This window comes from Melospiza georgiana, chromosome 19 (assembly GCF_028018845.1).
Source record: "Melospiza georgiana isolate bMelGeo1 chromosome 19, bMelGeo1.pri, whole genome shotgun sequence".
NCBI classification, from domain to species: domain Eukaryota; kingdom Metazoa; phylum Chordata; class Aves; order Passeriformes; family Passerellidae; genus Melospiza; species Melospiza georgiana.
Window position 1 is genome coordinate 1,734,453 of NC_080448.1, and position 25,850 is coordinate 1,760,302.

The 25,850-nt window shown below is 57.8% G+C and overlaps 1 protein-coding gene across 1 annotated transcript; it reads right to left on the minus strand.

Moving 5' to 3' along the window:
* Positions 1 to 545: 545 nt before the first annotated feature.
* On the minus strand, positions 546 to 21,915 carry LOC131091661 (Fc receptor-like protein 4). Its single transcript, XM_058037848.1, is given in 15 exon segments — positions 546 to 620; positions 735 to 807; positions 1,274 to 1,364; positions 1,446 to 1,748; positions 1,843 to 2,100; positions 2,590 to 2,769; positions 2,772 to 2,867; positions 2,957 to 3,220; positions 3,474 to 3,710; positions 3,798 to 3,818; positions 4,258 to 4,339; positions 15,138 to 15,159; positions 16,838 to 16,910; positions 17,569 to 17,751; positions 21,912 to 21,915. Coding segments are annotated over 15 exon segments (1,962 nt in total).
* Between the last annotated feature and the right edge of the window lie 3,935 nt (positions 21,916 to 25,850).

A 25,850-nucleotide genomic window follows, 5' to 3' on the forward strand; every position in this document is an offset into this window, starting at 1 on the left:
CAGCAGAGGAGGGGTTTGGGACAGGGGACAAGAGAATCCAGAGACTCCTAAATGCCACTTTGGCCATCAGAGCAGTGAAGTTCCGGGACCTGCCTGGTTCCTCCTGGTAGAGGAATCGTGCCAGAGGCAACCTCTGGGGTTTGTTCCTTTTTGACTGCTTTCCCTGGAAATGGTTCCTTTTGTGACCCTTTGAATTCTGAATCTTGAGAACTGAGAAGTATTGATTCAACAACCAGGCGGGACCCTCCTCCTTCCTGAGCCAAACAGGGCAGAGCTAGACAAACAAAAACCGTTTCTTCTGGTTTAATCAAAACGCTGATATTTGGGTCCAGTAAAAGGGAAAAGGGTCCTGTGCCTCCTGGTAGTAGAGGAGGAAATGGGGAGCCCCTGGGGGTACTGGGAGCACTGGGAGCACTTGAACGGGGAGCCCTGGGCAGCTCCACATGGGAGCCCCTACTCGTGGCCACTCCCTGGGCACGGTGGGCACCCATGGGAGCTGGGGGTGTCCTTGGGCAGGGACTCCAGTGCTCCCTGTGCCCTCAGTGTCACAGCACGTTCTCGCAGATGTCACTGGGGTCCTGCTGCCTCCTGTGGGGTCCTGGCAGCTCTGCATAGGTCACCTGGGGGGATGCGGCACGGGGGGGCCCTGTGAGAGGCACCAGTTGTGGGGACCTGGATTGAGGGTGACACCCGTGGGTGATGTCCCCCGTGTCCCCCCTGTACTCACCACCTGCCTTCTTGGTGCTCACGACATCACTGTACAGCACCTCCCCTGCCTCTGGGAGGGCCGAGGGCTCTGGGGGGGGCCTGCAGGGATAAGGGGGTGTCTGTGGTCATGGGGGGGTTTTGTTGTGGGGGTAAAATGGAGGTTCAAACCTGGAGTCCTTCACTCTCCTTTCTTGCTGTTTCCTGAGGGCTGCAAAAGAAAAGCATGAGGGGTGACGCTGGGGTTCTCAGGGCTTCTGAACACCATCGGGACCCCTGACTGTCCCTGGGACCCTCAAGCATCTTTGAAAGTCCCAGAATACATTAAACCAACCTTTCAATCCACTGAGACCCCAGAGTCCCAAAAACTCCCCCAAAACCCCTGACAGAACCCACAACTTCCCTGCACAATCCCGCACAACCTCCCCAAATCCCCCAGGACCCCAAGCTGAGGTCTCTGCAGGATCAGTTTCTCCCAAGTCAGGAGCTGTTGGTGCCACCCTATGGCCCCCATACACTGGGGGGCTTCACCCCAATCCCTGGGAACCCCATCCCCCCGTATTCTCACCCACCACAGCAGTGCCACTGGTAACAGCCCCCGATGACAGCGAGGAGCAGCAGCAGGAACAGCAGGGACCCACTGAGCCCTAGAGCCACTGCTGGGGACAGAGAGGGACACATTGGTGTCACCCAGAAGCCCAGGGGTCCTGCACTCCCCGTGTGACCCTGTGTGACCCCACCTGTGTCCCTGTGTCCCCGCGCTGTCACAGCTACGACCAGCTGAGGGCGAAATGCCCGGAACACGCGCTGCCCATCCTGTCCCAGCTGGTTGGTTGCCACCCACTGGTAGGTGCCCGAATGTGCCACATCAACAGCTCCAAGCTCCAGGAGGGGACCCCGGGCCACCTCCTGCCCATTGTGCAGCCTGGAGAAGGTGACAGGGGCTGAGCCCACCTGCACTGAGCAGCGCAGGGTCACGGGGTCACCGGCATGCACCTGGTGTGACAGGGGACCAGGGGTGATGGTGGCATTGGCCACGGGAACTGTGGGGACACAGACAGGGCTGGCACCGGGCGAGGTGAGATGGGGTACCATGGGAGGGGTCACGCCCATCCTGAGGGTCCTGCTTTCCCAGGCCGGTGACATTCAGGAAGTCACTCTCAGCCACGCTGTCCCCGTCGCTGACCCGGCACTGGTACTGGCCGCTGTCATTGTCCCCAGCATGGCGCAGCTCCAGGCGGGGGCCGGTTCCCAGCAGTGCTCCTGAGCCCTCCCGGTGCCAGGAGAAGGACAGGGGACCCGCAGCCACCGCACAACTCAGCACCAGTCACTCCCTGCATGCCACCTGTCCCCCAGAGGGCTGCACTGACAGGGACACCACCAAGGGTGGGACCTCTTGGATGGGGGGACACCAGGGAACAGTGAGAGACCCGTGGTGGGAGAGGGGAAGTGGGACCCCAGTGAGGAAAAGGAGGCACAAAGATAGGAGGGGTGCTTGGAACGGGACCCCAAGGAATGATGGAGGGCTCAAGGATGAGTAACCTGGAGAGGAAGATGGGGAGACACCAGGAAGAGTATGTAAAACCAGAGAGGGAATGGTCAGACTTGAGGACCATGGAGGGAGATCAGAGAGGGCTGAGGTTGAATCAGGGAGAGATGAAGGGATCCCAGTGAGGAATGCGGGGACACAGAGGGTGGCCCCAGCAGGAATGAGGGGATGTGGAAAAAGATTACAGGAAAGATGGGGGTACCCACATAGGGCTGGGAGATCTGGTGAGGTACCCAAGAAAGGATGGGGAACCCGGGTAGTTATGGGGATCCCCAGACAGGGCAGTGGCCCCCAAGGAGGCTGTGCAGGCTCCCTGTGCCCATCCCCACACTCACTGCGCACCGTGATGCGGAGCCGGGCGCTGCTCTTCCGCATGGCCCCACCCTCAGATTGCACCTGGCAGCTGTAATTCCCCGAGTGGGAGACCCCCACGGTGGGCACCAGCAGCTGCGGGGACCCCTGCGGGCCCCCCACCACCTGCCCGTCCTGGTAGAACACGTGCAGGAGGGGCCTCAGGGCCGCAGGGGGCTGGGGGTGCTGAGGCAGCTGAGAGTCAGGGGGGATCCCACAGTAAGATAAGGGGGACCCTCCAGCACCGGCACCCAGAAGAGCTCTGGGAAGGAGAGGAGAGGGAGATTTGTGAGCCCAAGTCCCTGGGGAGGGACTGTGAGGGTGTCAGGGTGGCGACTGTGGGGTGCTCACTGTGCACTGTCACTGTCACTGAAGCCGAGTGCGCCCACAGTGCCACCTCAGAGTCCACCTGGCCCCCGCAGCTGTAGCGGCCACTGTGGTTCAGCTGCAGAGGGGACAGGGACAGCTCGGTCCCATTGAGGGACCTCCCCACCTCCTTGTCCCCATGGTAGAATCGCACCCCGGTGACCGACATGTTCTCCCAGCGCCGGCAGCGCAGTGTCACCGTGTCCCCCTCCAGCAGCTCCTGCGCCGGCACCTGCAGCACCAGTTGGGCTGTGGAACATGGGAGTCTTAGGACACCTGTGGCATTCAGTTTTCTCAAGGACCCTCGAATTGGAACACATCCAGTGCAGCAGGGTTCCCTGAATCCAGAACAGGGGTCCATCCACTCTGAGATGCTCTGGGATCTCCCCATGTACAGGGGATGGGCTCTGGTCACACCGGAGGTGCCCCATGGAGCAGAGCACACCCAGAGACCTTAGGGTCCCTGCAGGTGCGAGGCCAGAGACAACCAAACCCCTCTCACCATTTGAGACTGTCACGGAGGGGCTGAGCCCGGTGCCAGGTCTGTCACATGTGTAGGTGCCACTCTCGGTGACGGTGACAGTGAAGTGGTCCGGTCCCTGCTGCCCCCAGCACTGCCCATACTTGTACCAGGTGGTGGCCTGGGCAGTGCCCGAGCCCTGGCAGGTCAGTGTCACCCGGTCCCACAGCACCGCCGGCCTCCAGGGGGGCTCCACCAGGAGCTGGGTGGTCTGGGCACCTGTGGGTGACAGGGGACACCAGCCTGCCAGGGCCAGTGTGGGGCTGGGAACAGCAGGGTGGGGCAATGGCACCTGCGAGGACTCACCAGCGAGGCCGAGGGTCTGGACTGGAAGGGAGAAGGGACAGGGCTCAGTGAGGGTGGCATCACAGGGACATTGGCAGGGAGGGACTGGGTGTGGGGGCGGTCCATAAACTGTTATAGTGTGGCAAGGACCCCTTGGGGGCAGACACATTGGCTAGCCCTTGCTCAGTTAGGACATGGGGACACATTGGACGTACGGAAATGGAGACTCAACAATGGTTGCAGTGGTCACCCCCACCAGCCCCATGATAGTTCCCCAAATCCCTGTCCCCCTGTTATTGTCCCCCTTCTCCTGTGCCCACAGCCCTGGTCACCTCATGCTCTGCCTCTGGGACCTTTTGTGATCTCAGGGGACCCTGCAGCTCCCCCGTGCCCCCTCCCCACCAGTCTCTGCCTCACCAGGGCCCATCCCCAGGCTGTCAGGTCCGTGCCCGGGGCACTCACCCCACAGGAGCAGTGACACCTTCCCGGCCATCCCGATGTCCCCAGCCATGTGCACTGGCTGTCACTCGCTGCTGTGGCCACCGCTCCCCTGGCTGGCGGCTCTTTGGATGAAGGGGAAGGAAGCGAGGTCACGTCCGTCCCCACACGTAGGTGGCCCTTGGTGGGGGCAGGGTGGGGACAGGATGGGGGCAGGGTGGGGACCCTGTGGGACATGGGGGTGATGGTGGGACATGGTGGGGACATGGTGGGGCCAGAATTTGGAGTCTGAGGTGGTGTAGGGAGCCAGGGATGGGTGTCCAGAGGAATGGGGTGCCCAGGGATGGGGTCCCATGGGAATGGGGGTCCCAGTGGATGGATGGACTCAAACTTGGGGATGAGGGTGCCAGAACAATGTGGCCTCCAGGGATTTGTGATCATGGGATGGGGGCCAAGGGATGGGGGTGCTAGTGGAAAGGGGAACCCTGTGAGAATGGGTGCCCTGGTGGAATCAATGTCCCCAAGGGAATGGGGCTCCCAGGGACTGGAATTACCAGGATGGGGTTCTTTGGGGTAAGAGATCGTGAGGAACTGCAGTCTAGGGAAGGGGTCTTAGGGAAGGAGGGACAAAAGGAAATCAGATTCCCATGTTTGGGGTCCCAAATGAATAGGGGTGCCAGGGATGGGCAATTGCTACGGGGGCATGGGGGTCTCAGCTCCATCCCTGGGTGCCTGAGATTTTGGGGTGACCCATGGCCAGGTGCTGCCCCCTTGGCATGCTCGTTTCCTGTGCAGATATCACATGGGGGTCCTGGGTAGCTCTGCTTCTGTGCCTTCCCCTGCCCTTGATTTTTACTTTCTTTATTTCTGTTTTCTTCCTTTTTTTCCTTACTTTTATGCCATATCCCCTCAACCCCAGTTCCTGGCTCAGCAATCCCAGGAATCACCTGAGCAGGGAATGCATTGGAGGCAGCCAGGGGAGGGGGATAATGGGGAGCAACGAGTGCAGTGAAGGGTGAGGAGGCTGTGGGGGATGGAGGTGTTGGGCTGCGCCCCCTCAACACTTTCATTTTCTTTTTCCTGGACAAAAAGGAAGAGGCCGTTTGTGCTGAGAGTCAGAGGGCAAAGGGAGGCAGTGTCTGTCCTGGGAGGGCACATCCAGGAGGATCCTGCCCTGTGAGGTCCCTGTTCTGGGGGTGATCTGGGGGGAACCAGTCCAGGGAGTGACACAACCTGGCATGGGGTGTCCTGGGGGTGGCAGTTCCAGAAATGTCCCTGCACATTCCTGGCCGTGTGCCTGTCCCCAGGGTGGCACATCCTGGGGACCCCTGTCAATGCAAGGCTGGGGCACAGCCATGGCCCAGCCCCACTGCACGGGGATGGCCATTGCCCAGCCCTGCTCTGCCCAGCCCCAGGTGGCAGCCAGCACCTGAGGGTCCCCCCTGCCCCCTTGGCTTTGATTCTGGCAGATTTAGAGCTGCTGCAGAGCTGAGAATTCTGTGGCGGAAAAGGCCTGGCTGTGGTTTGCTCAGCCCTGCAAGAAGCACAAACCCCAAAGGGAGCCCAAGCAGTGGCTCTGTGAGGGCCTTTGGTGGCTTTCAGAGCAGGGCTGGCTGGAAACTCCCCATGCAAGGGCAGCTGTGTGGGAACCAGTCCAGAAAGGCAGCAATTGATCATTTTTTCCCTCTCAGCAAGGGACAGAAAGAGCCCCAGAACTACTGCAAAGACAACAACAATCTGCTCAACAACCTGACCTGGACCCTCCTTCTTGAACAAAACCTGCAGTGCTTTGGTACCTCATGGAAAGAATGTTTGCATTCTGGATGTGCACACCAGAAGAGAGGGGGAAATGTGGAAATATTGAGCAGGAGCTGCACACAAGGGGCTGGGGGACAGGGGTGTCACAGCAGGAGCAGGGAGTGTCCAGGCAGGGGAATTCAGGGCAGGCTGGAGTGGATTTACCAGGGAATCAGACCCTGAGACACACATGGGCATTTCCACAGATTCCTGTGCACTGTCCCAAGGATGGACAGAACTTCTCCCCTTTTGGGAGCTGAATCTATGAGAAGTCATTCAAGTTTCAGTGTGGGACTGAGAAAAATCGGGATAATTCCTAAATATGGCTCAACAAAAGGCTTCCTTAGGGGCTGGGTTACTGCCAAGCAGGCAGGGAACAATCGCATGGAGCTGTTGGATACTCAGGGATTTTCCACGCTCTCTGTGGTATCCACAAACAAATGCTGCCCTTGGATGCAGCAAGGGGCTCCAAAAGGGAGAAAAAAACCATCATTTTTTGTGATTTGTTTGTGTTTTCATTGTGAGTGACTTGTTGGGAAAGCAATGATTCAAAGTATTCTATAAACCAGCTAATTTTATACCTTGTGCGTTTGATTTATTTTTTATTGGGAAAATAATGGTGTGGGAAAAGATTCTTGCCTTGATTCTATGGATGTGTAATTTTGTCTCAGCCAATTGGTCATCACATGTTTGCTAAGGTCGCTGAGCTGGGAAATGGGAGTGACAGGAAAGAGCCCAGGAGTGTGTTGGGCAGATATCGAGAACCTCCCAGGGCAACCTTGAGTTGGCCCCCTGGCCATGAGCACTGTGGGGAATGTGCTGGGTTCTGAGTTACGCCAAAATCTGAGGCAATCCCAGAAGCAGCTTTGATCCCTGTGCCCACCCAGACATTGCCCATCCCTGGTACCCTGTTATGGTTTGGGCCTGGCAAAGCCAGAGCCCCCATGAGTACACCTTCTCCCCGGTGTCTGCTGTGAGGAATAAGCAAAGCAGGCTCCAACTTAAACATAAAGAGAAGTTTATTAACTAAGCTACACACAAACAATTACTAAACTACACACAAAAGACGAAAAAAAAAAAAAAAAAACCACGAGGAAAATGAAAACCTCACAAAAAACCACTCTCCTCCTCCCCCCTATTCCCAATACAATACATCCTCCAAAATCACCAGTTCTGGGTCCAACACCACCCTTTAGATTGCTCAAAATTTCAGCTCCTCAAGAGGAGAGGGAGTCCTTCCATGTGTCATGGTGGCCTTTTCCGTCCTTGTTCCGGTGCTCTCACCACCGAACGAGAATCAGGGCTGCTTCCAGGGTTGTCTTTTTAAGGATGCTTTGTCCAGTTCCAGAAAAGCACAGTATCTCACCTTCTCACCTTTGGGACATCAATCCCCCCCATATTTTATATACCCCCTGGGGCCGAGGGGTCCCCACACTGAATCTTCTTTGGCACTGGGACATTTCTCCCCCTGGACTCAGTCTCTGTATCACACGGAAACATGGCTCTGTCCATGGCTACACAAAAGAGTCCAGCATAAAATGCCACTCCATCTTCTCCCTTCTTTCAACATCTCTCACTCTCTCTCTCTCTCTCTGATCCAGACCTCCATCACTCGTTTATTTCCTTCGTCCTCCTCCACTCTTATCACTCGTCTAGGAAGGGTTAATGTTCTGTAAGGTTTTCATTGTCCAAAAAGGGTTAAAAACTCCTCCAGGCAGCTGGACTCCTGGCTGCACCCCCCCCATCTCCTCAGCCGGGCTGCCTGCTGCCAGCACATATTTACTGAGTTTCGAGATAACGACACAGGCTGCACTCTCTCTCTCTCTCTCTGTCTCTAAAGGGGGGGGGGGGGGGGGAATGGCTGTCCGATGTCTCTTGTTGCTCTCCACCCTTTCATCCTCCAAGGCCTCCTCACCCCCATCTCTGTCCAGGCCCAGGCCTACCACATGGCTGCCCCTCCCCTGCCCAGCAGCAGCGGCTGGACGGGGGAAGGGAGATCCGACCTCCATCCCTCGAAGTCCCAAGAGCCCCTCCCAGGGCCGAAGCTCTGCTTTTAACCCCTGGGTGTTCTCAGAGGTGAGTCCTAAAACCCACTGGCTATACCAGGTGCCAATATCAAAATCCAAGCACCCATTGGTTTGACCACAACATCCCAGAATTCCCACTTCTTCCTGGTCAAACCACCACATACTCCCATTCCCCTGGGAACCCAACCCCATTGCCTTGGTCTCTCCTCCCTGAAGACCCCCATCCCAGGACTGCCATTGCCCAGCACCACCATTACCTTCATGCTATCCCATGGGCGACTTCTTCCACCAGAACCTCTATTCTCCAGGGTCTCCTTTTCCCTTTGCACCACCAACACTGGCACCCACATGCCATGACCCCAAATCCCCAGGAAACATGTTTCCACAGCACCCCCAGCCCTGGAACCCCCCAGGCATGGAGGCCCCAATTCCCCTAGCGGCCTATTCTACTGGACACCCATCCTTGGTTCCCCACATCCCCTGAGCCCCCTACTCCTGGCAACAGCATCCCCAAACATGTCCACAGACTATGCAGCCTTGTCCCCAGCTTGTCCTCAGCTTGTGGCCACCCTGCCCCCACCAAGGGCCACCTACGCATAAGGTTGAGATGTGACCTCGCTTCCTTCCCCTTCATCCAAAGAGCCGCCAGCCAGGGGAGCCACAGCAGCGAGTGACAGCCAGTGCACATGGCTGGGGACACGGGATGGCCGGGAAGGTGGCGCTGCTCCTGTGGGGTGAGTGCCCCGGACACGGGCCTGACACCCCAGGGATGGGGAGGGGGCACAGGAGGGCTGTGGGGTCCCTTGAAGTCCCCAATGCCAGCAGAGCCAGTCCATGTTACCCACAGTGGACCTGGGTGGGACTGGCGATGTAGGGTGGCTTTTGGGACAGGAAGAGGGGCAGGAATTTTGGGATGGAGATGTGGGGACCAAAATTTGGGGACTGGCACCTTTGGGCTCAGGAGCTCTGGGGATAGGGACAAGGGAACTGGGATGCAGGGACAGAAGGGGACAAGAATGGTGAGGATGTGGCCATGAGGATGAGATTATGGGATGGGATCATGAGCTGGTGGGAATGACCTGGGTCAGCATGGGGCTGTGTCTGTGATGTCCTTGTGCCTGGGGTGTCCACAGTGTCCCCATATTCTGCCTCAGCCCAGGCTGGCCTCAGTGTCCCTGTTCCCAAAGTGTTCATACCACAGGGATGTGGTGCACGGGTGACTCTGACAGAGACATGTCCCCCAGCCTCTCCAAATATTTTGGGGACCACCCCCATGCACTTTCCCACAAGAACTGCTGCCCCTATGAGGACAGTTTCGGGACACCCACCACACCCTGTATCCCGGGTGCTGCTGTGCAGCGGTGTGTATGTGGCCACTAAGGCGAAGTCCGGCTAGCTGAGGTGGCCGACACCCCAACTGCATAAAGTGCCAACCCCCTTTGGCGTCCTGGCCTCAGGCTGGGCTGGATGCAGACTGGATCGCTGCTAAACGACGAGAAGGAAGGAGCTGGACACTTGCTGGGGGGGGCTAAACTTGGTTTATTGGAAAGCCCACGATGTCCCAGCGAATGACCAAGAACAAAGGGTGCTTAGGCGTTATAAAGGGAAGGAGTGGGCCCGGGAGGGGTTTACAGAAGACCAATAGGGGGAGAAGAGGGGATGAACTTAATACAAATGACATAGTGGAAAGCCCAATAGGTACCAGGTATAGGAGGGGCCCCGGGACCACAGCCAACCACAACTCCCAAAGAGGAGAAGCTTCTGGAAAACTAGGTGGAGTGGGGGGTGATTGACTTGGCCCAGGGAGGAGAAAAAGCATACATATAAGGGAAAAAGGGGAGGAGGAATTATATAACCTAGAAGATTGACAATAGAACTGGCAGGGCTGTGGCGGGAAAACTGAGGAGGGCAGAACCATTTTACACAAAATGGGGGGGAGCAGATACATAAAATGGGGGAGGAATCAAATGAACTTAATAAACACACTACAACACTGCTGTCTGTGTGGTGACACCCCCACTGAGCCCTGTCCCTTCACCCTTCCAGCCCAGACCCTCGGCCTTGCTGGTGAGTCCTCGGGGGATGCCATGGCCCCACCCCGCTGTCCCCAGCCCCACACTGGCCCTGGCAGGCTGGTGTCCCCTGTCACCCGCAGGTGCCCAGACCACCCAGATCCTGGTGGAGCCCCCTGGTGGCCGCCGGTACTTTGGGACCGGGTGACACTGACCTGCCAGGGCTCGGGGACCGCCGGTGCCACCACCTGTTACAAGGGCGGGCAGCACTGGGGGCAGCAGGGACGCGACCACTGTCACTGAGAGTGGCAGCTACACGTGTGCCAGACCCAGAAGTGGAAACAGCCCCCCCGTGACTGTCTTAGATGGTGAGAGGGTTTGAGTGTCCCGAGCCTGGCACCTGTGGGGGCCCCAAGGGCTCTGGGTTGGCGCTGCTCCATGGGTCACCTCCTGTGTGACCAGAGCCTGTGCCCTGCTCTGGGGACATCCCAAAGCATCCCAGTGTGAGGGGTCCCTGTATTGGAATTGGGGACCCCTAGTGTGCTGGGTGTGACCCAATGGGAGGGTCCCATTGGGAGGCGCATCTGGGCCCCTCCAAGCCCTCATGATGTGACAGGACCCACTTGTTCCTCAGATTGGCTGGTGCTGCAGGTGCTGACTTAGGCACTGCTTGAGGGGGACAGGGTGACACTGCCAGGGCCAATGGAACAACCAGGTCACCTGGGTGTCCTTCCACCATGAGGAAGAGCAGCTGGTGGAGCTCCAAAATGGGACAGAGCTGACTCTGTTCCCTCTGCAGCTGCACCACAGTGGCAACTACAGCTGGAGGGGTTGGCTTAAAGATGGAGTGGGAGGTGTCCACGCCAGTGACAGTGAGAGTGCATGGTGAGAACCTCCACACAGACACCCCCAGAGCCTCTCCCCTGAGGACTCACCAGTGGGGCTGAGGCTCTGGGCTGGAAGGGAGAAGAGACAGTGCTAGGTGGGGGTGGCACCGTGGGGACAGAGGCACATGGGGTAAAGGGTGTGGTGGCTACCCCAAACTGTCCCTGTGGGGACAGCATTTCTTGTGAGAAAGTGTGTCTGGGTGGTGCCCAAGACATTTGGAGAGGAAGGGGGACGTGTCTGTGTCACAGCCACCCATGCACCACATCCCTGTGGCACAGACACCTTGGGAACAGGGACACCGAGGCCATCCTGGGCTGAGGCAGAACATGGAGACACTGTGGACACCCCGGGCAGGAGGACACCACGGACACAGCCCATACTGGCCCAGGTAACCCCCATCAGCTCATGATCCTATCCCCATGATCCCATCCCCATGGCCACATCCTCACCATTCTTGTCCCCTTCTGTCCCTGAATCCCAGTTCCCTTGTCCCTATCCCCAGAGCTACCTGAGCCCAAAGGTGCCAGTCCCCAAATTCCTGTCCCCCACATCTCCATCCCAAAATTCCTGCCCCAAAGCCACCCTACATCCCTAGTTCCACCCGCGTCCACTGTGGGTAACATGGACTGGCACTGCTGGCATTTAGGAACCTCAGGAGACTCCGCAGCATCCCTGTGCCCCGTCCCATACATTTCCCCGGGTGTCAGGTCTGTTCCTGGGGCAGTCACCTCACAGGAGCAGCGCCACCTTCCCGGCCATCCCGGTGTCCCCAGCCATGTGGACTGGCTGTCAAAAGCTGCTGGGGGTGGCTGTGCTCTGGGTGGTGGCTCTTTGGCCAAAGGGGAGGGAAGCAAGGTGAGGTCTCATCCTCATGCATAGGTGGCCCTTGGTGGGGGCAGGGTGGCCACAAGCTGGGCACAGGCTGTGGGCAGGGTGGGGACAAGGCTGGATGGGACACAGTGGGACATGAGGTTCCCAGGAGTGCATATCTCAGAGGGTTTTGGGAGCCAGGGCTGGCTGTCCAGGGGAATGGGGGGTTCCAGGCATAGGATCCCTGGGAATGGGGGTCCTGAAGATGGGGAATCACCAGGGATGGGGGTGCAATGGCAATGGGGATGCCCAGGGCTGGGAATTCAGGGATGGGAGTCCCAGCAGAACGTGGGCTCCAGGGATTTGGTGTCATGGGATGGGGATGCTGGGGGAATGAGGGGTCCCTTAGGAACGGGTTGTGGGACAGTCAAGGTCCTGGGGTGTTGGTATTTTAGCTGACTAGAGATTTGAAAAGTACAAGGCAGTGGCTAATTCCAAGTACTGCACCTGCAAGATAGTGTGTCCTTGGGCCTAGCTGTAGTATGATAACAAATAGTGAAAGAGACATGAGAAAAGAGAGATGTAACCCCTAAGGAATGGGGAAGAGCTGATGTTGTGGTGTGGCCAGTTTAAATTACAGAATATTCATGAGCTTATTACTTGCTGTATAAGTGTCTGATGCTCTCTTCAATAAATGGAACTTGCTGATGACTCATATTGAGCCCTGAGTTTTCCCTGCACCCAACAAGTGGCTCATTCTGCAACACTGGGGGAAGGGGGATTTCAGGGGGTGGAATGGATAGGAGAGGGTTCCTTGGGAATGAGGGTCTTGGACAATGTCAGTACTAGGATAGGGGTTCCAGAGAGGGGGGGACATAAGGAATTCAGATTTCACCTTGAAATCTAAACACACCTATGTTTAGATTTCAAGGTGAAATGGAGGTCCCAGGTATAGGCAGTTCCTGGATGGACCTGTAGTTCACAACTTCTTCCCTGGATTTCCCAGAATTTGGAGTGACCCAGGGCCAAGCACAGCCCGCACAAGGTGCCGGTGGCCTGGGGGTCACCCCAGAAAAATTCCAAGGGGCTCTCGGTCTGTGGAGCTGCTGCAGAAATGAGAATTCTGTGGGGGAAAAAGGCCTGCCTGTGGTTTGCTCAGCCCTGAAAGAAGCACAAAACCAAAAGGGCGCCCAAGCAGTGGCTCTGCCAGGACATCTGATGGTTCTCAGAGCAGGGCTGGCTGGAAACGGCCCCTGCAGAGGCAGCTGAGAGGGAAACCAGTCCAGAAATGTAGCAATTGATTACTTTGTCCCTTGTAGCAAGGGTCTGAGAGAGCCACAAAAACCTGGCAAATCCCACAACGCTCTGCTAAAAAACCTGATGGCGTCCCTCCTTCCTCCTGTCTCAACCATGCAGCCCTTTGGAACGGCCTGGGAAGAATGTTTGGGTTCTGGCCGTGGCTGCCAGACAAGAGGGAAAAGTGTGGAGTCTGGAAATATTGAGCTGTGACTCTGATGACAGCTGTGGTGGGGCTGTGGGGAGTGACCCTGTGTGGATTCCAGGTTTCCCCAAAGCTGCTCCATCCCTGCCCTCTTCACCTCAGTAAAAGGCTGAGGGTTTGCAGGAATTATAGTGTAAAGCCACCAGAGGTGCTGCTGTGGACCTGAGACCTGCCTGGGGTCAGGCGCTGCCTTCCTTCCATCCAGGATCATGGAGAGCGGTCACTGGTGTTGTGCAAGGTGTGTGCCTGGCTCCGAGACACTGCTACGCTGCCAGTGGGCACTGGGATCCAACCTGCTGCCTTGGCGGCTTCTGCCCACTGCCAGTGGTGGTGCCAGGACCGATTGGTGCCCGTGAGTTTGCAAAAGGAGAGATTTCCCCTCCTCCCTCCCTCCGAGGCCGCCATGGCCCCTGAGGGGATGGAGCTTGACCGGGGCGCCCCCTGCTGGCCGGGAGTGCTCCCTGCAGCGCCCCCTGCTGGCCACGGTTATAACTGCCGCAAAAACCAACAGTGCAGAGCGGGAGGGAAAGTTCTGGGTTTGTGTTGTTTATTCTGTTCTGGTTTATAAATTTCACAGGAAAGAGCTGTTATTCCTTTTGCTTCACTTTTACGTAGAAGCCACATCAGTTTTGAAATTAAAAAACTATTTTGACGTGGGTCTTCTTTCCATTCCAAGAATACTTCCACTTTCTTTGGCAGATATTCCTCATTTAAAGGAGTTGTCAATTACTGGCTTGCAGCATAGAGGGGACAGACACCACAAGAGAAGACAGGGTCAGGGACTTGGCCACCTCAGACTCTACATTTTAAGCCAGTTGGGCCACCAAGGGCCCTCTCCCCAGATGACACTTCTGGTCACACGTCCTCCCAGAAGTTGGTTTTGGCAGAGCGTCACAGCATCCCCAATGTGGTTTACCTGACAGACTGATGGACAGACAGGGCCCTTTCTCACCAAAAGCAAGGTCTGACCCACCCCGGCCACACATAGGTGTTCCAAAATGTCTCCAGACATCAAACTTTTCCTTTCTTTGAAACCAGACCAGGGCCATGGTCTCATCCTGTCAAAGGGGGTGAGGGCTGGCAAAGGCGGAGGCTCTGGAGCCCCAACAACAGGACCTTTGTGACATCCTCGTGTGGGGAACACAGCAGAGGAGGGGTTTGGGACACGGAACAAGAGAATCCAGAGCCTCCTGAAGGCCACTTTGGCCATCAGAGCAAGGAAGGTCCAGGGCCCTGCCAGTTCCTCTGGTGAGAGAAACATGCCGAGAGAAATATCTATGGTTTGTTCCTTGTTGTGGCTTTCTCTGGAAATCGGTACATGTGTGACCACTTTAATTCTGAACCTTGTTGCTATTACTGTTGGTTTTATTCTCTCTAGCTGATGTTTCAGGAAATTGTTCTTCTCTCAGCCCTTTGGGGTCTTTGTGCCTCCACGGAGAGGGAGAGGGGCAGTTTTTAGTGGCAGCACACATGCAAGTGGGTTCCCATGCGTGGGGACCCCCAGTTCCCCCCAGTTTCCCCGTGTCACAGCACATTCCTGTAGATGTCACCGGGTTCCCGTTGTCACCCCTGGAGTCCCCGCAGCTCCGTGTGTGTCACCTGGGGATCCTGGAGGGTGGTGGCACGGGGGATGCAGTGAGAGACATGGGCTGTGGTATCTGGGTGGGGTGACACTCAGTGGTGACGTGCCCCTCTGCTTGTGTCCCCCCTTTATTCACCCCCTGCCCTCTTGGTGACCACTATGTGTGTGTAAAGGACCTCCCCCTCCTCTGGGGGGGCCGGGGGATCCGGGGGGGCCCTGAGGGAATAAAGGGGATGTGGGGGAGGGAATGGGAAGTCTTGGGAGTTGGGGTACAAGGGGAGAGTGTGGTTTCAGCACCCCACTCACCTTTCCTGATTCTTCCTGGCAGCTGCAGAGGAAAGAGGAGAGGGGTGACTGTGGGGTCCCAGGGCCCTGACCCCTCTCAGAATTCCTGAACCCCCACAAGACCCTCAATTTCCCACAGGAACCCCAAGCTTCTCTGAAGCCCCCCAGAATTCATGAACCTCTCCAGTGCCCTCGACCAACTCAGCCTAGAGAACCCAAAGCCCAGCAGGGACCGAGATCCTCCAAACACCCCTAAGGCCCCTGAAAGAACCCCCAGCATCCCTGCAGGACTCTCCAGCACCTCCCCAAACCCTACAGAACCCACAGACAAGGTCACAGTTCTGGGCCTGAGGCTGCCACCCTATTGCACCCTCTTCTCTGGGGGCCTCTACAGCTTCCTGGGTCCCGGTCCCATTGTCATCCACTCACACGGTGCCACTGATGCCAGGCCACAATGACACTCATGAGCAGGAGCAGGAACAAAAGGGCCCCACAAAACCCTGCAGCCACTGCAAGAAACAAACGGGGACACATCAGGACATCAGGGTCACACATCACCCCAGGGGTCCTGCACTCCCGTGTGACCCTGTGTGACCCCACATGTATCCCTGTGTTGCCATGTTTTCACCATGACCAGCTCAGGGCTGAGTGCTCAGAACACGTGGTGCCCATCCTGTCCCAGCTGGTTGGTAGCCACCCACTGGTAGATGTCCGAATGTCCAACATCGATGTCCCTGAGCTACAGGAAGGGACCCCAGGCCACCTCCTGCCCGTTGTGCAGCCAGGTGAAGGTGACAGGGGCTGAGCCCACCTTCACCAAGCAACGCAGGGTCACGTTGTCACCTGTGCACACCTGGTGTGACAGGGGACCAGGGGTGATGGTGGCATTGGCCACGGGCACTGTGGGGACACCGACATGGCTGAGGCCACAGGGAGGGGCTGGCAGCCGGTAAGGAGGGATAGGGACAGGAGGGGATGGGTGTGATGGGGGATGTTGGGGACGGGGTAACACCTTGGATGTGTGCGGAGACAAGGGGAGTGGTGGAAGGATCCATCAGCAAGTTCCCCAAGTTGTCTGGGGAACATTGAGGTCCCCAGGCAGGGCATCCAAGGAGGCTGTGGGGGCTTCCCTGTGCCCATCCCCGCACTCACTGCACACCGTGACACGGACCCGGGTGCTGCTCTTCCACATGGCCCCACTCTTGGAGCACACCTGACAGCTGTAATTCCCCTAGTGGGAGACCCCCACGGTGGGCACCAGCAGCTGCAGGGACCCCTGCAGGCCTCCGACCACCTGCCCATCCCATTAGAACCCGTGCAGGAGGGGGGCTCGGGGCTGCAGGGGGCTGGGGTGCTGAGGCAGCTGAGAGTCAGGGGGGACCCCTGGAAGGGCTCGAGGGGACACTCCAGCACCGGCACCATGAAGAGCTCAGGGAAGGAGAGGGGAGGTGAGGACTGTGACTCTGAGTTTGCTGGGAAGTGGCTTTAGGGGTGCCAGGAGATTGGAGTTCCAGCCATGGGGATACTCACTGTGCACTGTCACTTTCACTGGCACCAACTGTGCCCACAATGACACTTCAGAATCCACCAAGCCCCTGCAGCTGTAGTGGCCGCTGTGGTTCAACTGCAGGGGGGACAGGGACAGTTCAGTCCCATTGAGGGACCTCCCCACCTCCTTGTCCCCATTGAAGAATCACACTCCAGTGACCGACATGTCTTGCCAATGCCGGTAGCGCAGTGTCACTGTGTCCCCCTCCAGCAGCTCCTGTGCTGACACTTGCAATTCTAACCGGGCTGTAGGACATGGGGGTCCTGTCACACAGTGGGTCCCGTTTTCATGGGGATCCCCCCCTGGAGTCACACCCAGATCAACAGGGATCCCCAATTCCAACAGGGCCTCCCCTACACTGGGATGCTCTGGGATGCTCACCTGGCACTGGCACTGTCACCGGCGCTGGCTCCTTACACCCTCGTAGTCCACCTGGCCCTTGCAGCAGTAGCAGCCACTTGGGCTCAGCTGCAGAGGTGACAGGGACAGCTTGATGCCATCAGGGAGTCCCTCTGGTTTCTTCCCCTTGTGGCAGAAGGACACAGATTTGATTGTGTGGTTCTGCCAGCTCTGGCCGCGCAGTGTCACCGTGTCCCCCTCCAGCAGTGCCTGCACTGGCACCTGCAGCACCAGCTGGTCTGGGGAGCAGAGGGGTCCTGTCACACCTGATTGCACCAGCAACCCCCATTGGGTCACAGTCAGTGCACCAGGGGTCCCCCACACTGGGATGCTCTGGGATATCCCCAGAGCAGGGGAGAGGCTCTGGTCACACAGGAGGTGAACCATGGAGCAGAGCCCACCCAGAGCCCTCGGGGTTCCGGCGGGTGCCAGGTTGGGGATAACCAAAGCCCCCTCACCATTTGAGACAGTCAGAGGGGTTGAGCCCACTGCCGGGTATCTCACACGTGTAGGTGCCAATTTCAGTGACAGTGAGGTGTTCAGGTCTCTCCTGCCCCCAGCACTCCCCATCCTTGTACCAGATGGTGGCTCCAGCAGACTCCGAGCCCTGGCAGGTCAGTGTCACCACATCCCACAGTACCGCCGGCCTCCAGGGGGGCTCCACCAGGAGCTGGGTTGTCTGGGCACCTGCAGGTGACAGGGGACACCAGGCTACCAAGGCCAGTGCAGGGCTGGGGAGAGTGGGATGGGGAAATGGCATCCCCTGAGGACTCACCAGCGAGGCCGAGGGTCTGGGTTGGAAGGGAGAAGGAACAGGGCTGGGTGGGGGTGGCACCGAAGGGACAGAGACACAGGGGTACAGGGTGTGGGGGCTGTCCCCAAACTGTCCCCATGGGGACAGCAGTTCTTGTGGGAAAGTGTGTCTGGGTGGTCCCCAAAAGATTTGGAGAGACAGAAGACATGTCTGTGTCACAGCCACTCATGTACCACATCCCTGTGGCACAGACACCTTGGGAACAGGGACACCGAGGCCACCCTGGGCTAAGGCAGAACATGGAGACACTGTGGACACACTGGGCATGAGAACACCACGGACACAGCCCATGCTGGCCCATGTCACCCCCACCAGCTCATGATCCCATCCCCATGATCCCATCCCCATGGCCACATCCTCACCATTCTTGTCCCCTTCTGTCCCTGCATCCCAGTTCCTTTGTCCATATGCCCAGAGCTACCTGAGCCCAAAGGTGCCAGTCCCCACATTCCTCTCCCCCCATCCCCAAATTCTTGCCCCCTCTTCCTGTCCCCAAAGCCACCCTTCATCAGTCAGAGTCACAACAAGGTCTACTGTGGGTAACATGGACTGGCTCTGCTGGCATTGGGGACCTCAGATGACCCCACAGCCCCCCTGTGCCTCCTCCCCTCCCCATCACCAGGGTGTCAGGCCCGTGCCGAGGCACTCGCCTGTCAGGATCCATCCTAGTGGACAGATGACCTGATGATTCGTGGGAGTGATCTCAGAGTGCAAAACCAACACAGTACAAAGGGATTTGCAGTGATAATCAAAACAAATGCACTTTTATTGAAATAACCACAGCAAAAATGCAATAGAGGGATTAAGGGATAGAAAAAGAGAGAGAAAGAGAGAGAGAGAGAGAGAGAGGGAGGGAGGGAGGGAGATGTAGCTACCAAAGCAGAGGCGAAGTCCTTTCGTCCAGTCCAGTCAAGGATCCGCCTGTAATGCTGGGGAGATCTCGAAATCTCTAGCTAACTCAGAGGTTTTTATTATTGAAAATTGTGAGAGGGGGAAACAGATACAATAGGGAATAGATGTAACAGGCAGTCTATGTTCTCTGCAGTAAACAAGAGCCATTGTTTTCATGGTCCAGTGGTCACAACCTGCAGGCAAACATCTCGCTTTAGCCAGCTTGCCTCCCCCACACACCGCCCCTGGGTTGGGAGTTTCAGTCACAGTCCCTGGAAGGAGGAGAGGAGCCTTGTCACATAGGAGTTTCATGTCTCAGTCTTTGATGGAGAGGTTTCTTACATCTCAGTCTGTCTGTTACGGTGGTTGCAAAACAGGTGAGGGTCTTCTGTGGGAGACCACCTGAAACTCAGGAGAAGTCCAGCCAGGCTGAGAGGTGGGACAGCTTCCAGAGCTGCTATTGTTGCAAACAGGGCACAGTGCCCTCTTCTTATTATACAGCAAACACACCTGTGAAAACAAATAACACTGCGTTTTCACGTCTCAGGGGCCGTGGCGTGTAACTTTCTCCTTCAGAGCCAGAGATTCTAGACAGGGGGGTCTTTTCTTCAGTGGTCTCCCAATGACGATCGTGAGGCAGATGAGGGAAAATTCGGACAGACTCTCACATCACCCCACAGGAGCAGCACCACCTTCCCGGCCATCCCGGTGTCCCCAGCCATGTGCACTGGCTGTCACTCGCTGCTGTGGCCACCACTCCCCTGGCTGGCGGCTCTTTGGATGAAGGGGAAGGAAGCGAGGTCACGTCCGTCTCGACATGTAGGTGGCCCTTGGTGGGGGCAGGGTGCCTACAAGCTGGGGACAGTCTGGAGACAAGGCTGCATAGTCTGGGGACATGGTGGGGGATGCTGTTGCCCAGAGTGGAGGCTCAGGGGACGTGGGGAACCAAGGATGGGTGTCCAGGAGAATGGGGGTACAGGGGAATTGGGTCTCCATGCCTGGGGGGATTCAGGGATGGGGGTGCTGTGGAAACAGGGTCCCCAGGGATTTGGGGTCATGGCAAGTGGGTGGCAGGATTGGGGGTGCAGGGGGAAAAAAGGAGGCCCCCAGGAATAGAGGTTCTGAAGGAAGAAGCAGCCCATGGTATGGGATCAAGGCAATTGTGGTGCTGGGCAATGGCAGTCTTGGGATGGGGGTCCCCAGGGAGGAGAGAGCAAGGCAATGGGGGTCCAATGGTTGGGTTCCCAGGAGAATGGGGATGTCAGGGATGTGCAGTGGATGGGTGGGCACAGGGGTCACAGCTCCTTCCTGGGGCGCCTCAGATTTTGGGATGACCCAGAGCCCAGCACAACCACCACCCTGGGGAACTCCAGGGCTGTCCTGGGAGTCTCTGTGTCCCTGCCCCACACACCCCTAGGTCAGGTTCCCAAATTTCCTGGCTCAGCCATCCCAGGCAACACTTGATGCCCAATTGGTTCAGACAAAATTACACATCCATAGAATAAAAGCAAAAATCTTTCCCACACCATTATTTTTCCAAGAAAGAACAAACTCAACAAAAATCAAACTGACAAGATATAATATACTCTCGTTTAGAGAAACCATTGCTTTCCCAGCAAGTCACACACAATAAAAACACAAACAAATCACAAAGAAATGAGAACTTTTCGTCTCCCTTTAGTAGCCCCTTGCTGAATCCCGCAGAAGTGTTTGTGGATAACACAGAGTGTGGAACCTCCCTGAGTGTCCAACAGCTCCATGGGATTGTTCCCTGCCCCAGCAACCCAGCCCCAAGGAAGCCTGTTCTTGGGCCACATTTAGGAACTCTTCCCATTTTGCTCATTCCCACCCTGAAACCCGATTGACTTCCCATAGAAGAAGGGGAGAAGCTCTGTCCATGATTGGGACAGTGCACAGGAACCTGTGGAAATGCCTGTGTGTGCCTCAGGGTCTGATTCATTGGCAAATTAACTCCAGCCTGCCCTGAATTCCCCTGCCTGGGCACTCCCTGCTCCTGCTGTGACACCCCTGTTCCCCAGCCCCTCATGAGCAGTCCCCGCTCAATATTTCCACATTTTCCCTCTTTTCTGGCGTACACATCCAGAACATTATTTCCATGGAGTTCCAATGGGCTGCAGGTTTTCAAGAAGGAAAGGCTAGGTCAGGTTTTTGAGCAGATTGTTGCGGTATTTGCAGTAGCTCTGGGGCTCTCTCAGTCCCTTGAGGACAGGGTCAAAATGATCAATTGCTGAATTTCCAGACTGGTTCCCTTGCAGCTGCTCCTGCAGGGTGGGTTTCCAGACAGTCTTTCTCTGAGAACCATCAAAGGCCCTCACAGAGCCACTGCTTGGGCTCCCTTTTGGTTTTGTGCTTCTTGCAGGGCTGAACAAACCACAGCCAGGCCTTTTTCCACCACAGAATTCTCACCTCTGCAGCAGCTCCACACACCCAGGGCCCTTCAGAATGTTTCTGGGGTGACACCAAGACTGACGGCACCTTGTGGGGGCTGTGCTTGGCCCTGGGTCACCCCAAAATCTGAGGAACCCAGGGAAGGAGCTGAGACCCAAGGGTCCACCCAGCCACTGTCCATCCCTGGGAACTTCACTCCCTTGGAAATTAAATCATGGGAGTCCCCTTCCTTATGTCCTACCTTGTCTGGGACTGCTATCCCAATACTGACATACCCCAGGATCTCCATGGCCCAGGACTCCATTCCCAAGGAACCCTCTCCTGTTCATTTCATCCCCTGAAATCCTCCTTCTCCCAGGACCTTGTTTCTCACTGGACCACCATTCCTACTGGACCCCACATTCCCCCACCATCCCCATCCCATGACTCCAAATCCCTGGAGCCCACGTTCCCCTGAAACTCCCATTCCTGAGTCCCCACAGCTATGGAGACACCCATTCCCATATCATCCCCATGCCCGCTGATTGCCCCTCTTCAGGCCCTGCATTCCCCAAGGACCCCCATTCCTTGGGACACCCCTCCCTCTGCCCCCAAACCCCCTGAAAACCCCCCTCACTCCTGGGAACCTCATGTCCCACTGTGTCCCACCCAGCCTTGTCCCCATCCTGTCCCCACCCTGCCCACAGCCTGTCCCCAGCTTGTGGCCACCCTGCCCCCACCAAGGGCCACCTACGCATGAGGGCAAGATGTGACCTCGCTTCCTTCCCCTTTGGCCAAAGAGCCGCCACCCAGCGGACAGCCACTCCTAGCAGTGAGTGACAGCCAGTACACATGGCTGGGGACACCGGGATGGCCGGGAAGGTGGCGCTGCTCCTGTGGGGTGAGTGCCCCGGGCACGGGCCTGACACCCTGGGGATGGGGAGGGAAGGGGGCACAGGGGGGCTGTGAGGTCCCCAATGCCAGCAGTGCCACTCCATGTTACCCACAGAGGACCTGAGGGGGACTGGGGATGTAGGGTGGCTTTGGACACTGGAACAGGGAGGCAGGAATTTGTGAATGGGGAAGTGGGAGACAGGAATGTGAGGACTGGCACCTTTGGGCTCAGGTAGCTCTGGGGATAGGGACAAGGGAACGGGGATGCAGGGACAAAAGGGGACAAGAACAGTGAGGATGTGGCCATGGGGATGGGATCATGGGGATGGGATCATGAGCTGATGGGGGTGACCTGGGCCAGCATGGGCTGTGTCTGTGGTGTCCTCATGCTCGCAGTGTCCACAGTGTCCCCATGTTCTGCCTCAGCCCAGGGTGGACTCAGTGTCCCTGTTCCCAAGGTGTCTGTGCCACAGGGACTTGGTGCATGGGTGGCTGTGACACAAATATGGCCCCCTGCCTCTCCAAATCTTTTGTGGACCACTCAGACACATTTTCCCATATGAACTGCTGTCCCCACCAGGACAGTTTTGGGACAGCCCCCACAACCTGTAGTCCCGGTGCTGCTGTCCCCACAGTGCCACCCCACTGAGCCCTGTCCCATTCTTCCTTCCAGCCCAGACCCTCAGCCTTGCTGGTGAGTCCTCAGGGGATGCCATGGCCCCACCCCACCTTCCCCAGCCCCACGCTGGCCCTGGCAGGCTGGTGTCCCCTGTCACCCACAGGTGCCCAGACCACCCAGCTCCTGGTGGAGCCCCCTGGAGGCCGGCAGTGCTGTGGGACCGGGTGACACTGACCTGCCAGGGCTTGAGGACCGCCAGTGGCACCACCTGGTACAAGGATGGGCAGCGCTGGGGGCAGGGACGTAACAATGTCACGGACACCAAGAGTGGCACCTACTGGTGTTACAGACCCAGCACCGGGCTCAGCCCCGCCCTGAGCATCTTAGATGGTGAGGGGGGTTTGGGTATCCACAACTTGGCACTCGCAGGGACCCTAAGGGCTCTGGGTTGGCTCCAATCCATGGGTCACCTCCTGTGTGACTAGAGCCTGTCCCCTGCTCTGGGGACATCCCAGAGCATCCTAGCATCAGGAAACCCTATGTTGGTATCGGGGGCCCCTTGTGCGCTGGGTGTGACCCAACGAGGGGGTACCGGTGCCATCAGGTGTGTCAGGACCCCTCTGTGCCCCAAACTGGCTGGTGCTGCAGCTGCTGGTGGGGGCGCTGCTGGAGGGGAGACACGGTGACACTGGGCTCCGGGGCTGGCAGAACCGCATGGTAAAATTGATGTCCTTCCACCATGAGGGGCAGAAACTGGGGGGACTCTGTGATGGGACCAAGCTGTCCCTGTCCCCTCTGCAGCTGAACCACAGCAGCCGCTACCATTGCAGGGGCTGGGTGAGGTCCTGGTTCCGGGGGGAGTCAGTGCTGGTGACAGTGACAGTACAGGGTGAGCATCCCAGAGCATCTCAGTGTGCGAGGACCCGTGTTGGAATTGGGGATCCCTGGTGCGCTGCGTGTGACCCAATGAGGGCATCCCCATGAAAACAGGACACCCGGTGTGACAGGACCCCCATGTCCTGCAGCCCGGTTAGAGTTGCAGGTGTCGGCAGGGAGCTGCTGGAGGGGGACACGGTGACACTGCGCTGCCAGTGCTGGTGGGACATTCCAGTCACTGGAGTGCGATTCTACCCTGGGGACAAGGAGGTGAAGAGGTCCCTCAGTGGGGACGAGCTGTCCCTGTCCCCTCTGCAGCTGAACCGCAGCAGCAGCTACAGCTGCAGGGGTTGGGTGGACTCCCAAGTATCACCATGGGTACAGTCGGCACTGGTAACAGTGACAGTGCATGGTGAGCACCCCCATGGATGGAACTCCAATCTCCTGACACCCCCAAAACCACTTCCCAGTGCACTCAGAGTCACAGTCCTCACCTCCCCTCTCCTTCCCTGAGCTCTTCTCGGTGCAGGTGCTGGAGGGTCCCCCCAAGCCCACCCTGGGGTCCCCCCTGACTCTCAGCTGCCTCAGCACCCCCAGCCCCCTGCGGCCCCGAGCCCCCCTCCTGCACGTGTTCTACCAGGACGGGCAGGTGGTGGGGGGCCCGCAGGGGTCCCTGCAGCTGCCAGTGCCCGCTGTGGGGGTCTCCCACTCGGGGAATTACAGCTGCCAGGTGTGCTCCGAGGGGGGGCCATGCGGAAGAGCAGCAACTGGCCCCATATCAGGGTGTGAAGTGAGCACAGGGAAGGGCACAGCGAGCCCCAACAGCCTCCTCAGGTCCCCTGTGTGTGCACCTCCATGTGCCCCAGAGACCTTTCTTGTGTCCTCCCACCACTCCCCTTGTCCCCTCACCCCTCCCTGATATGACCCCATCCCAAAAAACCCCCATCACACCAATCCCCTGTCCCTATCCCCCCACAACGGCTGCCAGCCCCTCCCTGTGACCTCAGCTCTGTTTCCTCGCAGTGCCCGTGGCCAATGCCACCATCACTCCTGGTCCCCTGTCGCACCAGGTGCGTGCAGGTGACAACGTGACTTTTTGCTGCTCGGTGCAGGTGGGTTTAGCCTCTGTCACCTTCACCTGGCTGCACAATGAGCAGGAGGTGGCACAGGGTCCCCTCCTGGAGCTCAGGGACATTGATGTGGGACATTCGGGCACCCACCAGTGCGTGGCCACCAACCAGCTGGGACAGGATGGGCACTGTGTGTTCTGGACACTGAGCCCTGAGCTATCACTGACAATTACATCTGGCTCACCCTGGGACACAGGTGGGGTCACTTGTGGTCACCAGGGAATGCAGGACACCTGGGGTGATGGGTCCCCCATTTTGTCCCCCTCTGTTTCTCGCAGTGGCCACAGGGGTCGGTGAGGTAATTTTGTTTCTGCTCCTGCTTGTGGCTGTCATTATGGCCTGGCATTGGTGTCACCATGTGGGTGCGTGACAATGGGGGGACGGAGTTCCCAGGGAGCTGTAGAGGCCCCCAGAGTTGGGGAGTGATAGGGCAGCACCCACAGACCTGGAATTATGAACTTTGCTAGGGGTTCTGTAGGGTTTGAGGAGACACTGGAGGGTCCTTTGGGATGCTGGGGGATATTTCACGGACCCTGGGGATGTTTGGGGGCTCTCTGTCCCTGCTGGGTTTTGCGTTCTTAAGGCTGATGTGGTCAGGGACAGTGGGGAGATTCATGAATTCTGAGGGGCTTCAGGGATGCCTGGGGGTCCTGAGGCAAATTGAGGGTCCTGTGGAGGTTCAGGAATCCTGAGAGGGTTCAGGGCCCTGGGACCCCACAGTCACCCCTCCCCTCTTTCCTCTGCAGCTGCCAGGAAGCAGCAGGAATGGTGAGTGGGGGATCCAACCATATTCTCCCCTTTTAACCCAAGCCCCCAAGACCTCCCATTCCTTCCCCACGTCCCCTTTATTCCCTCAGGGCCCCCCCGGATCCCCCAGCCTCCCCAGAGGAGGGGGAGGTGCTGTACACCCACATCATGGTAACCAGCAGGGGAGGGAGTGAGTACGGTGGGAGCATACACAGAGGGACACATCACCAACGAGTGTCACCTCACCCAGATCCCACAGCCCGTGTCTCTCGCAGCGTCCCCCCATGCCACCACCCTCCAGGATACCCAGGTGACCTACACAAAGCTGTGGGGACCCCAGGGGCGACCACGGAAACCTGGTAACATCTACAGGAATGTGCTGTGACACTGGAGGCAACTGGGGGGCACTGGGGGTCCCCACCCATAG